Raw genomic sequence first — 15,976 nt, forward strand, 5'->3', positions numbered from 1 at the left:
TGGAGACATGACTGTCTGTACTTCTTTCAAGCCTAATACCAACATGGCAATTCAGCTGTTTGTTTAGATTCTTAAAAATAAAACAAATAAAATAAAAGAATCTTCTTTGTGACCTCCTGAGTACACTGATCGCCTTTTTTGCCCAGCCATATGTTTCTGTTAGTCTTTGAGACAGGACATGTGGCCCAGCTCTGAGCCTTGCTCTGCGCCTTTATACCTTGTGGTCAGGGTAGAGCCTTAATTGACATGTGACCTGACGGTGCTCATCTACCTTTCTATTACTGTATTACCCTGCTGCCACAGCAGCTCAGGGTTAGAGATCTCAGCTGCCATGTCTGTAATCATTGTAGAAGCATTCTTGATCTGTGACAGTGGCCTACGGTCACTTCAGATGCCTGTGAGAGCACAGTGACTATTCTTAACTTGTGTGTTGGAATCTAACTGTTCACCACTGCATGACAGAGTAATGGCAATAGGTGTTAATGATCTGAAATACTGTAGAGGGCAAGGTCATAGTGCCATATAAATCAGTGCTCATATGCCCTTCTTCTTTTGAAACAGAAAATCTTGGCAATGGAAGAAGCTTTAAATTGGATAAAATACACAGGTGATGTAACGATTCTACCGAAATTAGGATCAGTTGACAGTTGCTGGCCCATGTTAAGTATTTTCTTTACTGAATGTAAGTATGAGTGCTTTAAATGTTGAGTGTTGGTTAAATATTATTCAGCAAGATGAGATGTGTACCTCAATGATACTTGATTTATCTTAGGAATGGTCAAACTGTTTTTCTTCTAGCATAGTGTTCAAATAAGATAATTTTAATATTGCAATAAGTTTATTTTCTACTTCTTTTATGGCATTATAGTCTTAAAGCTACTATGTACTGGATGCCATGTTGTTATAACTCAAAAGAAAGAGCCCAGAGCTGGGGTTCTTGTGTTTTGTCATTCATAAGTGAGAGTACAGAGCCTAACATGATTTTCATTTTCCTGATGCATCTGCTTTTTCCAATATGGAACTGCCTTTTATAATTTTACTTTTAAAAATGTTTTACTTCAAAGCATTTGAATATTAGCAGTGTTTTAGGGTATGGTTAATAACCTTAAGACAGGAAATTCTTGGTCCTGTAATAGATGAGCAGAAACTTGTCATCTCCACTGAAAGAAGCATGCCTATTTTGTCTGTTGGTTTAGATGCTAGAAGTAACTAGAGACAGAACTTTGTGGTAGGGTTGTTGGACACTACTCTGGATATTACATCCAGAGAATAGAGTTTTTGTTTTCATCGCCATTTTGAAGACCTGTAATTACAGGGAAGGAGCAGCAGAGAAGCAGCTTTCCATACGGTGGGCACCGGTGTGGGCGCTTTGTGACTCTCTCTCATGTTCCTCAAGGTGGCTATAGTTGTCTTGTTTTCAGGGGTTAGATCAGTGGTTCTCAACCTGCAGGTTGACCCTTGGGGTCAAACATCTTTCCTCAGAGGGCGCCCCCTGAGACCGTCTGCATATCGGATTTCATGATTGACAACAGCAGCAGCATCACCGTTAGGAAGTAGCAACACATAACTATAGTTGGGGTCACCACAACATGAGGAAGTGTACGAAGTGGTTGCAGCATTAGGAAGGTTGAGGACCACTGGGTTAGGTGATTTTCCTCAGTCTTGTGGGTCCTGGAACCTACACGAGAGCTTTCTCACAGTCTCTGGAATCAGAACACAGAATTTTGTTTTTGTTTTGTTTTTCCCTCACAGCTTAGCTCTGTCTCATAATACTCTGTTTGGTGACCATCCCAGATCTTTCTCAAATCTTAAATGTTAAGTATCCTTTAATCTTGGAAATTAATGATTGGTTAGATAGAAGCTTAACTATAATTTTGGTGTAGTAAATTTTTAAATCAGACTGAAAATCCTTTTTATAGCATAGCTTAAAGTGCAGAATTGAAGCTTGATAACCGTTAGAAACAAAGCTTGGTTATCTATTGCATTTTTATCAGTTTACTGAGGTTTTTGGTAGAATAGTTATTTGAAATATTCTTTACTATTATTTCAAATAACTTCTCACTAACATTTCTTGTGAAGGCAAATAATAAATAAAGCCTTTTAAATACTTCATTTGTTACAGTAAGTGCATTTTACAAGGTGGTTTTCCAGGTTTTTGTTTTTACACATTTTTATTGAACATTCTCTCTGACACATTGAATACTTGATACTGTCTGTTGAATTGGCTTTGGTAATTAGTCATAGTATGTTATGAAAGAAGGAAGATTATCACTCCAGTCACAATGTAATAATAAATTATAATTGCTGGAAATAAAAGCGGGTTTTATTCACAAAAATGATGAAGTGCCTTTCTGTTACTTTTTACCATATTGATTGATTGAGGTCTTCGAGATAAATCCAGGACCTGAAATGTGTTAGGTAATTGCTGAATTGCCGAGCTACATCCTCGGCCCCAAGTTTTTACCCTGTAATATATTTGAATGATGACAAAAACATATATTATATTTAAAATGTCTAATAATAAAATGATAATAATAAACTTACCTATATAAGCCAAGAATTAGAGTTTTATCAATACCAGTTTAAAACTAATATTCTCTTTCACTTTCCTAATACAAATTTCAGATAAGTATCATATTACTAAGGTTGTAACTGAAAACTGCAACTTACTTGAAGAATTTAGAAGGCACAGTTGTATGCAGTGTGTGAAGGTATGAATGCTTTAATAGTTGTTAAAACATGAATAATAAAGTTGTAGAAAATAAAATACTAGGACTACTGGAAAGTAATGTGCTTAAGGAAAACTGTTAAGGAATTTTGATTCAGAATATTTTTAAGAAGGAATAGTATCTTAATCAAAAATTTCCAGTGATTTAAAAATTAGATTTTTTTCAACCAGGTCTGTACTCTATTAAGATTTTCTTTGGTAGTAGTCTTACTGAGATACAGACGGTGTGCCACAGTTCATTTTTCAGAGGAAGTGCAGCCTCCTAGCTCAATTTTAAAGAAAATATTTAGAAGATATTTAGTGTTCTGTAGGATTTTATAATTAAAACCATTGACATCAATTTTCATTAATCAAAAAATATGAGTATCTGAAATGAAAAATGTTGTACATGTAGCATTTTCATGTATATTCTTGCTAACCTGCTGCATTAATTTTAGCAGTTAGTCAACATTGCCTGTGAGTTAATGTATATATTAACAAAACAAATACAGGACAGCCATGTGAGTTTATATGTATATATTGAGATGCCAAGGACTGTTGGATAAGACTACACTTTCTAATAATCTAAAGCTACAATTTTATCATGCATCTCTTATTTATATGTGTGTATTTATATATGTGTGTATGTCTGTATTTATTTATATTTTTGAGACAGGATTTTTCTGTGTTAGCCCTGGCTGTCCTGGAGCTTGCTCTAGAAACCAGGCTGGCCTTGAACCCACAAAAACCCACCTGCCTCTGCCTCATGAGTGCCTGGGATTAAAGGGATATGCTACCACTGCCAGGCGCGTCTCGTTTTTAGACTGTTATACCTCATGAATAAATTTTATTTAAAAGTGTGCTTAAGGAATACTGTACATAATGTGTTAGTCCGAGCCTTAAGTTCAGTAAGAGACCTCGTGCGAAGGGAATAAGGTAGGAACACACAGAGGAGGACCCCATGACTACTCACCTCCACATGTGTGTACACACACACTGTACGAAACCTGTACCTGTCCTCTCTGGATTCCCTCCTCTGACCTTTGCTTGCATGTACAAGGCCACGTGCACACACACCTTCCAACATACAAGTGCATATGCCGTATGCAAGCTAGCAGAGTTTCTGTCCCGTAGATGCCTTACAGTACCCAGGACCGTGGAGTGATAGTTATTTTAGCTGTGCTGTGTTTTAGAGGATGATGACAAAAACAAAAGTACGTGTTTAGTATATTTTCCCCCCAGTTTTTTGTTTTGTTTTTTGAGACAAGGTTTCTCTGTGTAGCGTGGCTGTCCTGGACTTGCTTTGTAGGGCAGGCTGGCCTTGAACTCACAAAGATCCACCTGCCTCGCCTCCCTGAGTGCTGGGATTACAGGTGTGTACCACCACCACCTAGCCTTCCAGATATTTTTTTTATCCGTGCAGGATTGAATCTGCAGATGCAGAAACCATGGGTATGGTTTCAGTACTAAGTGAGTATATCAAAATACTAGAGATATCATTCTTCTTTTCTGTGTACATGATCCTGTGCTGCTCTGAGAGTAAGGACAGAAATCAGGATCTGTGTCCCCTGTGTGTTGGGCGCTTGATTGTCTTTGGAGGGCACTGATGGATCTTCTTTCCCTTTGGTTTCTCAGCAAGGAGAACTGATGAAAATGAGAGGAAACGAGGAGTTTTCCAAACAAAGATTTGAATTAGCTGTTATTTATTACACCAGAGCCATTGAATATAGGTAAGAGCAAAGCAGAAAAATAAACCCTTCTCATGTGCAGAGCAGAGCAGGTGGATTACAGTGTCCTCCGTGTAGAGCAGGCTCTCTCACCTGCAGGAGCCGGCCAGGCAGCTCAGGCCTGTCAGCGAGCCCAGTGCTTTTCCCCGCTCTGCCTTGTGTTCAGGCTTCCCTACAGACAGAGCCAGACAGTGAAAATTAATGCAATCTCTCTGTTGGCATTGCGAGTTTCTTTTGTTTCAGTTCTTTGTCAGAGCGCCCAGTGCTGACTACATCAGTGTGCTCGTCTTCACCAGTTCCATAGTTCGTAGTCAGCTAGACCTTTAATAATGGGTGACATTATCTAGTTCTCACAGTAGTCCATTTTCATTTCTTTTGAGCAAGGTACTGAGAATGTTAAAATTTAGTAATTTTAGTCAGTTAAGGCTCTAAATCCTGTATCTTTCTGTTCTGTAATATAGTTGTAAAGCTTTAAGAAGATTTTTTTTTAATGTCTTATGTTTGCAGTGTGATTTTTGTTTGTTTCAGATATGTGTTTTACTGACTAAATGTTGCTTCTTTTTAAGACCTGAAAACCATCTTCTTTATGGTAACCGAGCTCTCTGTTTTCTTCGTATGGGACAGTTTAGGTAAGTTGGTTAATTACTAATTACTGAATTATTATGCCTAATACCTATTTTAGGGAACATACCTGTTTTGTAGGTATGCAAGAAAACCCTGAATAGTTCTTTGTCTGAAATAGTGAAATGGGGAAAAACAGGTTTTATTTATAATGGCTGCAGCAGAATGCAAGCATATGTCCCAAGTTATTTTAAGTACTTGACATGTTATTTAAGTCTCACAGCACCCTTCTGGTCATGTTACATTATTTTTCACATTTTACTGGACAGCTACAGCCAGTGAGTGGTGATGCTGAGATTTAAACACAGACCATGCTGATGACACCAGCATTGTAACGTTTGTGGTATATCCCATCCTTTTGCTCTATTTAACTTTCATAGTGTACTTTTGCTGTTTATTTTGTCTTGTTAGATGAAATTAAATAAACATCTTTATAAGTGAAAAAACGCATAGAAAATTAGTGGTATTTATGGAATATAATCATAATTAATTAGTTTCTTATGTTGAATTTGAACTTTGCCTTTATGAGTTGAGAAAAACTATTGTGATTTTTTTTTTTGCCCTTCTTTTAAAAAATTTTAGTATATAAACTAAGTGTTAGCATGTATAAATAATATATAAGCAATATAGATTGTTGTGTTCAATTATGCCCTGCCTTATTTTAAGAGAGTGGATCCAGAAATACATCCTTGCAGAGAAAAATACTCAAAACACATTAAACTAGAAAACCCAAGTTAGAACCTGGGACCCTCAAAACAAGGCTGCCTGGCCTAAGGTCTTGCATAGATATTAGTTATAAGTCATTTTTGCCTTTGACTTTCTGCTTCCTAAAATAAAGAAGGAAAACATGAAAAGTCATGAAATTCTCATTATTCATAAACGTTTATAGCAATTGCTTGGTTGAAAGTGGTTTTCTCACACTTACCTTAGAAATTACTTATGTAGACCAGTAGTGATGTTAATTAAATGATAGAGAAAAATTCTAGAGGTGATAGGAAAAACTCGAAAACGCAGTGTGGGTTTTCATTTTCTCTGTGGAGACATGAACGCTGAGAAATCCTGTGCTAGCCGTTTCTTAGTAAAGCGTTTACTTGGGATGTGGGGGAGCGGGAGCGGGAAAGGTGTAGTATCTGCCAAGTGTGTAGCTTTAAAAAGTAACATTTATTGTGTTTCTCTTTTATTATAAACAGAACACATTCTCATGGTAGAAAATTTGGAAAATACAAGAGTTTAAAAAGAAGAAAATAAGTATCACCAGTAATCCCAGCATCTTGGAGAATACCACTGTATTAACGTTATGCAGCTGTTAGATGGCTTAAGCCGTGGATAATCCGAGGCTAGACTAGAGGAATGGATGGCTTGACAGTCTGCCACCAGTACCACTGTTCTCACCTGGTTCTGACAAGAAATGAGCTGCAAATGTCTAGGTTATTGTTTCTGGCTAGGTCAAGAGTTAACAGATAATCGGAACTGTTTGAAGGTGAATTTGTGTGTGTTCAAGATGAGATAAATAGGTTTCTGACTTGGCTAGTCTCTTGTGAAAACTGAGATGTCTAACTGAAATTTTGCCAGGCTGAGGGTCATCTGCTCTCCAGCCCTGAGAGCTGAGAGGCCAGCCAGGCTGATTGTCCTCTCTGAGGACTTGAGGGAGAGACCCGTGAGGAGGATCTTCCTCAACCCTACTGCACAAAGAGGTGACGGTGGCCAAGCCTCCAGCTAGCATGAGGGGAAGGCTGAGACTAGGACAGGGCACCCGTGTGTGTGCCCTGCTAATGTTGTGAGAACGTGGCAGCTTGGTGTATGGCAGTCGCTGGCTTGCATCAGGCAGTCGCCAGCACGTCCCTGCTGCTTTGACATACAGAACTGTGCTCACAGTTTTGCCTCCTACCTTCTCACACATTGCTAACGTGGCCTGTGCCTGGTAGCCGTGAGCTTTCCTGGCCTTTTTCCTCCTGATGCAGTGACTAGAGCTGCTCATGGTTGAGATGTCTGTGGGCAGCGTTCTAGCTCTGAGAACAACTTTTAACAGCTGGGTTACCAAGGCTGACACACTGTGCAGTTCTCACATCCCATGGATGCCAGTGAGACCTGTCATGGGAATCTGGCAGTCAGCTGCAGGGACAGCTGGAGAGAACGTGCCCACCCACTAAGCCTGGGGGACAGTGTTGACCCCAGTCGCTCACAAGGCCAGACTGCCTCCTTGTTATAAAAGCAGGAACTGAAGTATAAAGGTACTGAAGTGGAAAATGATAAAAGGCTTGAATGAATGTTAAAATGCATAAGTGATTATAAGATTCTTTAATTCTAAAATATTAGAAAATGAAAAATTACATTAAAAAAAAAAAAAACTCCAGCGAGACTACACTCCTAAAAAATCCTTCACAGCCATGGGAGGTAGTTGCTGCTGTCTCTTTCAGATGAGAAAACAGGTACAGTGAGGCCCAGCAGGGCCCAGGAATGCTTAGATAAGTGTGATGTGTCCAGAGGTTGAGTCCAGTTTACCTGGATGTGGTTTCTGTTGTGAACACTTGGAAGGTAACACCGTACAATGGCAGTGTGAACGCCGGAAAGATCTTAAATGAACCCAGTAGTCACACATTTATGAGGACCTGCGTACCCTTACGTAACATGCAGATTAAAAACTACAAGTTTCTCTTTCATACCCATCAGATTGGCAAAAGCTTAAAACCTTCGTAAATATCAAGTATTTGAGGATGTGGAGCAAAGGAAACTTTGGTGCTCGGCTGGAGAAGGTGTAAGTGTGTCCAGTCACTGTGGCGAGCAGTCTGAGAAGGTGAAGAGATGCACACTCTGCAGGCCACGCCTAGGGTCAGCCCTTCCCAGCTGTCAGACGTGTACCCACGAAGACACGTGCAAGCCTCCACGTAGCATTGTGTAAAGATGTGCAAACCACATAAATGTCTATCAGCAGGGGAATGGATAAATGAATTGTGCTGTGTTCACACAAAGACGTTTCAAATAGTGCCTAACATGCGTGCAATGTTGAGTGTCAAGCAAGTTGCAGAGTGTTTGTACAGTGTGATGCCATTTATATACTGTTAAAGACATACAAAACAATGTGTACATTCATATTAATATGAAATATGAATTGCAAGACTTAAAAATGTGTGGGCATTTTATAAACCAAATGAGTGGCTATCTCTGGGGAGAGAAGGAGGGAAAAGGGGTTTGAGATGGGAGAGTTGGCACACAGTGGGTGTCAACTCTAACAAACCTGCAAATAAAAAGCTGCAGTAATTATGGCAAAATGTTATTTTCTTGCTAAGTTGGTACATGCGTGTTCATGCTGTGTTCTCTGAATTGTATGTACTTGAAATACTTGACAAAAAGTAAAGCAAGTATTATCTAAAACACACATAGAAGGAAAAAGAAAGCAGTGAAACATCGAGGTTAGCCTGAGAAATGATCTTGAAGAGAGAAACACCGTCATGTTATGGTTAGTGGTGCAAAGAAGAAAGCCAGAGTTAGAGGCGTGTGGGCTGGGAAACATGCTCCTCCTGAAGTGATCAAGGAGTCTGATGGTTGTAATCTGAAATAAACACTCGCTCAGAGGGCTCTGTGAGAGGCCCTGGGGCCTGAGAGCCATGTGCACTCCCTTGGGCCGGATGTGGTGCTTGTAAGATGGAGAGCTGGGTCTTTCCTGCTGTTTCATCTTTGCCCTCGCAACCCGGAGTCTGAGGGTACTCTATGAACCCCAGGGCGCTCCTGGCTTGGATGAGAGTCTTCGTTGTTTTGGTCTGGTAGAGGCATACTTTTCAGTACAGTTTGTAACAGTAGTCATTAATACGGTGATAGTTGTGATTGAAATAACTAGAAAATTTCATTGTCGTTCATAGGAAAAGGCATTAAGACATGTCTAATTCAGGTGGTCACAAAAGCTCATATAATGTACGTGAGTGAAGTTCGCTCGCTCTAATTCATTTTTGTAGAACTTATGTGGGAAATAATGAACATTTCTAGGGGCAAGTGTAGTTGGAGATGGGACATGAATCCCCGAGTATTCTAGTTTGCTTTAAGCAAGCCTTAACCTTTTACTATTTACCTATCTTTTAATGTTCCTTTCTGTCAGACTCCAGATATTGTTTGTATAGCAGAGAGAATTTTAAGCCCTGTTGATTTGTTTTTCTGGATTTCTGAGATCAGAGGTATAGTGACTTAACCATGCTTTTGTGAGAATTTCCTTTTCCTGTGAGTGAGTGAGACACAGACTGTGAGTGTATGTGTGCATGTGCCTTCTGCGAGGGCCCACAGCTTTAGTTTTAGTGTGTGCTGTTTGAATTATTCGTCCATTCTCTCTTCATCACATGGTCTGCTTTTATTTAGAAGCATTGAAGTTGCCCTTGAAGAGAACACGATGCCAGTCTTGGGGAGACGTACCCCTTTTAAGAAGACGCCATCTTATTTTATATGTTGAGTATTTTCCTGCATTTTGTATGCACATCACATGCACATCTTATCAGATCCCAAGAATTGGAGTTACAGACACTTGTTAGTTGTCTCACGGGTTCTGGGAACTGAACCCAGGTCCTCTGCAAGAACAGCAAATACTCTTAACCACTGAGTTAGCTCTCCTACCCATACCCTCCCTTTTTAAAATAAATACACACGATAAACCTTCTGAGCTGAAAAGAATCCACTGACAGTTCTTGTGTGGTTACTCTTCAGATCCTATGTGTTCCCGTCATACCTCATGTTCATAGATGTGCTCATGTTGACCCAACTGGATCTCCAGTTTATAAATCAGAATATGGGCAATCTGAGACACACCCTCTAAAAACACTGGATCTCCAGTTTATAAATCAGAATATGGGCAATCTGAGACACACCCTCTAAAACACTGGATCTCCAGTTTATAAATCTCAATATGGGCAATCTGAGACACACCCTCTAAAACACTGGATCTCCAGTTTATAAATCTCAATATGGGCAATCTGAGACACACCCTCTAAAACACTGGATCTCCAGTTTATAAATCAGAATATGGGCAATCTGAGACACACCCTCTAAAACAGTGGAGAACATCCCGCCCTGCACATGCAGTTGTACAGTTTGAGTTTTTATATCTCAGTCTTAGGACTTAAATATTCGTGTGTATCAAGATCTTGCTCTGGGTACTCGAGTGATCCATCAGATTGTGTTAATACAAGTTTTGAATAGGCCACTTGAATTAGTCTATAGACTGCTTATAAATTGTGTTAGGATATAGATTATTTTCAGTTAATTATATGCAGGTTTTTGGTGACTGTCATTTACTTATCCTCGGTATTCAGGTAGTGATGTCTGTTGGGTATTACTTATAATCTTCCTCTGCTCTGTTAGATGAAGGGGCATGAAAAGTTTTAAATCTAGGCACTTTGATTTAGAACATCCTGCTTCTGTGAATGGTTGTTAGTCAGTGTATATTTGACGATAGCTGAGTGAATTTTGTTTGTGGTTTAATAGTAACGTTAAGCTACTTGGGAAATAGTTGTTTCTTTGTTAATCTGGTTGGACTGTGAAAATAATGTTTGATAATCCTAGGGGGAAGATCCTTGACAGCCAGCAGCGTTCTTGTGTACTCCATGTGTGCATACATACTGTATTTTGAGAGAATCAGTAAATAGCCTTTTTTCCCGTGCCTTATTCAGAGGCACTTGAGAGGAGTGTGAGCTCCTGGTGACCATATGCCCCCTGTGTCACTGCAGACCCTGGGACTGAGGCCTTAAGTGTGGTGGTTAAATGGTTCATTACTGATTCACCCACAGTCACAGCAGAAGCAGGCAGCCAGGGCCTGTGAACTCTAAGCCTCAAAGAAAGGGTATCCTGAGGGTCTGTGGTTAAGGTCCCAGAATAAGAAAAAAAAAAAATCAAAAACCAGTATTATATGTAGTGTTAGATTAAGGCATGTCTGGGGACATAAGTAAACGTGCTTTTGTGATAACTACAGTATGTTGGAACACTTAAGCTAGAACACAGTCCTCAGTGGTTAATGGAAGTCGATAGGTCACAGATTGGTACTGCACAGTGTCAGCCCTGCTCTCTGCTGCTGTGGTCTGGATAAGCAGCATTGTGACCACTTATAAGATCTGGCCCCGTGCTGGGAATTGACTAGTTTAACTCACCTTCACACGTTACCAAATAAGTTACTTGTAATGTGTGTTGTTGGAATGACTGACAACACTGTTAGGGTTCACGATATTAATACTGTTCACCTGATGGCTGATGACAGAAATGAGCATAGAGACATGATCCCTGAGCTGTAGCCAGTGGGCCAGCAGTGCGAAGCCTGGAGCGTGACGCCGTGGGTTGTCTTCAGGAAGCTGGTGGTGTACCATGTGACCTGAAGTGGAGACATGAGCAAGGGTGGTCAGGGCCTAGACTTTGCAGGTTACCTTACGGCTCTTGCGTTGAGAGAGGTGGTAAGATGCCAGAGAGTTTCAGGTGAGATGATGGTGTTACCGTAGTACCTTTAAAACAGCTTGTTCTGCCTGCAGAAACCTGCTCTGGAGGGCTGCACCAAGGCTGAGGCTGGGAGGCTTTCAGAAGGCTCCAGGCTGGAGGAAGGTAGCTACAGTAGACATGGAAAAGTGAGAAGATTCAGGATATTTAGAGGTCGGGTTGACAGAAATGGCCCATGGTTTAGTACTGGGGTGTGAGGAAGGAGCCTGATTTGTGTTCTTAACAGTTCTTGGATTTGGGCCCACCTACTAACAGTGTGGAGTCATCGGAAAAGGAGAACATTTCTAGGAGGTAGACTAGATATTATCTATCTTGCTATCCTCTATCTGTCCATATATACATATGTATATGAATGCACACAAACATAAAATAACACTGAAGATACACACACAGTGAGTGGAAATACCTGGGAAACATCCAGAATGGAATATTGTGTGGAGGTGAAACTAAAGAGTAGATGTCATGTTTGGGAGAGATGTCCAAGATGATTGAATTTGGAGATACAGTTGATTTGTCTTAGGAAAGTAGGCTTCACCCTTAATATTGGAATCCTTTGAAGTTTGACTCCCAAGCATTCTGGTTTAACTAACAATATGGTAGAGCTTGCCGAGTGGGCGTTTTGAAGCTTCTCCAGTAATTAACGTTATTGTAGGCCAGATTTAAACACCCTGCAGCCCTTTACGAGAGCCAAGAGAGAAGAAGAACCTCGAGTGTCTGTCAGTGGTGGGTGAGACCGGCCCTGGAGACAAGTGGAAGAAGATAGCAGGGTCTGGCTGCCAAGACATCGGAGAGCGTTTGGATGCAGGAATATGAACTTCTTTAAGTGCCGGAGGAGCTGTCAGTGCAAGACTTAGAGCAGAGGGTGGTTGGTGTGAGCTGAGAACCGTGAGGAGCTGAGGACAGTAGGAGTAGGCGGCTTCTAAAAGTGCTTGGAGGCAGGGACTAGACGCCTGAAGACTGCTTTAGGTCCGGGAATATGGTGAAGAGATGTAATTCCCAGCCTCCTGAGGAGGCTGGCCCTAGGGTGTATGTGGCAGCTCAGCACGGCATCTAAGGTCTGGGCTTTCAGCCTAAATGACTTGGTCAGAAAGCTGCCACCCCACCCCCACGGTGCCAGGGAGACTCCAGTGACTGCTGTTAGGCCAACTGTCATATTCTCCAGCAAAGCCAGGCATTTCTTGTGATCTTCTCAAAAGTATTACACATCCTAGGAAATGTGTATCACAAGGGAGTAGACTGAATCTTTACAAGTTGTTCATCTTAAAAACAGCACCCAGGTCACAGCATCACAGCAGTGCCCCAGCAACCCATGTTCTTCCTCTTCTTCACTGTCCCATCTGTCTTCCTGTCAGTCTCCAGGGTGGTTTTGTCTTTATGCCATCTAAATGGAGTCATGTAGTAGGTGCTCTTCTGTGCTTGGTTCTCAGCAGTCTTCTGGGGTCCCTGTTGTTGCATGTACTGTTAAAGTATTTCCTGTGGCATGACTAGACAATAGCCTGTCAGTTGTGTCACCGATGGGTGTTTGCTAAGTTTCTAGGTGGCCGTCCATGGTGTCAGGTTCTGTTGGGCGTACAGTCAAGGGCAGAGGGTGTGCTTGTAGTCTGCTCTAGTTCATAACTTCCCTGTGACGTCGTTCGGTCTGCTGCGGGTCTGAATTTTTGTTGAGGCTCAGCCCTCACTGACACTTACTTGTCTGTTTCATTTTAGACGTGGTGGATGTGGAGTGGTGTAAGTGGAGTCAGTCTTCATTTGTGTAAGGTGGTTAAGAATGCACGAGTGTTTCCTCAAATCTTACTGTCTATTTGAATGTCCTCTTGTGGAATGCCTTGTTGACCTTTTTTTCATTTTAAATTTTTATTAATTACAGTTTATTCACTTTGTATCCCCCCTGTAGCTCCCTCCTCCCCTCCCAATCCCACCCTCCTTGCCCCTTCTCCACCATGCCCCTCACCAAGTCCACTGATGGGGGAGGTCCTCCTCTCCTTCCCTCTGACCCTAGCCTATCAGGTCTCATCAGGAGTTGTCTTTCTCTGTGGCCTGGTAAGGCTGCCCCCCCCCCCCTCAGAGGAGGTGATCAAAGAGCAGCCAATCAGTTCATGTCAGGGACAGTCCCTGTTCCCATTACTATGGAACCCACTGAACTGCCATGGGCTACATCTGTGCAGGGGTTCTAGGTTATCTCCATGAATGGTCCTTAGAGCAAACCTTTTTTTATCTTTTTAAGATTTATGTATTTATACAGTATTTTGTCTGCTTGTACACCTGCAGACAAGAAAAGGGCACCAGATCTTATTGTAGATGGTTGTGAGCCACCGTGTGGGTGCCGGGAATTGAACTCAGAACCTCTCTGGAAGAGCATCCTTCTAACCTCTGAGCAGTCTCTCCAGCCCCTGCTGACCTTTTGTTATCCTTTCCCCCTGAGGTGAATGTCCGTCTTTCTGTCACTTTTGTAGTCTGATTGTGAATCACTGAGACATGTGTCTTGCAAGTATCTTCACACTCTCAGTAGCTTGTTCTTTCATTACTCTTTTTCTTTTTTCCACCAGAAGCTGTGAATTTTAGGGATAACGAAGTGGTTCAGTGGGGATAGGCACTTGCCACTAAATTGGAAGATCAGGCTTTGATCCCAAGATTTCACATGATAGAGAACTCAGTCCTCTAAGCTGTCCTCCAACCTTATAGTGCAGTTTGTCAGGTTTTTTTTTTTTTTCCTCGCAGTAAGCCTGTGTTGTTTTGGGTTGATAATCTTTGTCTGCTCTATGACCACCATAGTGTTGTGTTTCTTCTGAAAGTGACTGTTCTGTGTCTGTCTCTCTCTTGCTAAGATTTGCATGGCTGCTTAGGTCACAGCCTCCTGGGCTTGGTTTTGCTGTTGCGCATAAGGCAGTGTTTGACATTTGTGTGGATTCTGAGTGGTTCAGCAGCACTTAGTAGCATTCTGTTTGCCCCGTGCGCTGTGCTGTCATTGTCAGACATCAGTTTGTGTAGGATCTCGTGCCTGTTCCTCCATCTTTTTCAGTTAATCGAGTTTTTTGTCTTTAGGAGATTTTAGTATTTTGGTTATTTCTTTTCTAATAATGTCCGATGGCATAAGTTACCTCATTTTGTTATTTAAATTTTTTTTCAAGTACAATGAATTGATGGGACAATGAGATGGTGAACAGTGAGTTCACACCAGACATTTGAAGCAGGAAAGTGAAAAACAGACAAAGTGAGCTGGACAGTGAGAAAATAAAATACTTAAGCCAAGGAGGAGAAGTAAGTGAGCTTACAGGAAAGAGCAGGATGTCTGAACTAGTGCTTGGCTGTGGTGAGGACTTGTGAAACATGCTGTTGGGGAATGCCCCTGAAGGCACAGATCTAGGAGACAATTTAACAGTTACTAACTTAGTATGAACCTCAATAGAGCAGCTAGACCAGAACCACCACCCTATTCTACAGATGAGAAAGTGGGCCCAGAGCCAGTGACATTCCACAGCCCTGGGAGAAGCAGCAGTCTAAAGACTGGGGACTTGTCCTCAACCTGTGGCCTGTGACCCCTTCCCAGGGTCACCTAAGACCATGAGAAAACACAGGTATTTACATTATAGTTCATAACAGTAGCAACATTCGTTATGAAGTAGCAATGAACAGCATTGAAGGGTCACAGCATTGGGAAGGTTGAAAACCACAGCTCTGGTGTGTGTAGCCTAACTGACGTGTCGTTTGAGGGGCTTGGGAGTTAACATTGTTGAGAATCAGAAGTTGTGTTACGAGACAAACCGTGTAGAAGATCATGTGAATACGTCACACAGATGCTGAGAAGATGCATAGGATTCTAGAGACACTGAACGCGAGCCCTGGGTGGCTGTGGGACCCCTGGGGCCTTCTACCCTTTCTTTTAGTTTTCTGCATTTTCTGACTGTGCTATCGTGGACATTGATCAGACGGATTAATTTTTTACTGTACTATATTCGTGTAAAATTTGTAACATACAGGTAGATACATGGCATTTAGAACTTTTGTCATAATAGAATGAAATGTTCAAATATCGTATTTCTTGTTTTTCTTTTTAGAAATGCACTTAGTGATGGAAAGAGGGCCATTGTTTTGAAGAACACCTGGCCAAAGGTAGGCTTCTTCTGTATTCTACACCAAGCAAGCCCTTGAACCTTACTGTTGTGTGAAAATGGGTCTGTGGGATGTTTGTGTATGTAAAAATGCTGGGTGACATTATTACAAAGAACTCAAGGACAGGAAGTGGGCTCAAGAGTTTATTGTCATTGCAAGGGTGGGGCTGTGAGAGATAGTGAGGGAAAACATCCTAGTTAGAAGCCCCAAGTTTAATGGGAGAAAGGGAATGATGGGGTGGAGGGGAGGAAGGAAGATCAAAGGGAAGAGAAGGAAGACAAGGGAAGCAGAAAGAGGGAGACTGAGAGCCTCTTTCTTGCCTCAGGTTAGAAAGGGATTCCAAAGCTCCCAA

At 41.5% G+C, this 15,976-nt stretch overlaps 1 protein-coding gene across 3 annotated transcripts in view; it reads left to right on the plus strand.

Moving 5' to 3' along the window:
• LOC129685621 (E3 ubiquitin-protein ligase TTC3-like) overlaps window positions 1-15,586 on the plus strand; it is a 29,701-nt gene extending 14,115 nt beyond the window's left edge. Inside the window, exons 7-12 of one of the 3 annotated variants that reach the window (XM_055619126.1) lie at window positions 562-682; window positions 2,626-2,711; window positions 4,343-4,437; window positions 5,001-5,063; window positions 9,400-9,485; window positions 15,570-15,586. In XM_055619126.1, coding sequence (XP_055475101.1) covers window positions 562-682; window positions 2,626-2,711; window positions 4,343-4,437; window positions 5,001-5,063; window positions 9,400-9,485; window positions 15,570-15,571 — 453 coding nt within the window. In that variant the 3' untranslated portion in view covers window positions 15,572-15,586. The other 2 variants (XM_055619127.1, XM_055619130.1) reach the window with 2 other exon arrangements.
• The last annotated feature ends 390 nt before the right edge of the window (window positions 15,587-15,976 follow it).

Source organism: Psammomys obesus, unplaced genomic scaffold (genome assembly GCF_907164565.1).
Source record: "Psammomys obesus unplaced genomic scaffold, mPsaObe1.curated_primary_1811, whole genome shotgun sequence".
NCBI classification, from domain to species: domain Eukaryota; kingdom Metazoa; phylum Chordata; class Mammalia; order Rodentia; family Muridae; genus Psammomys; species Psammomys obesus.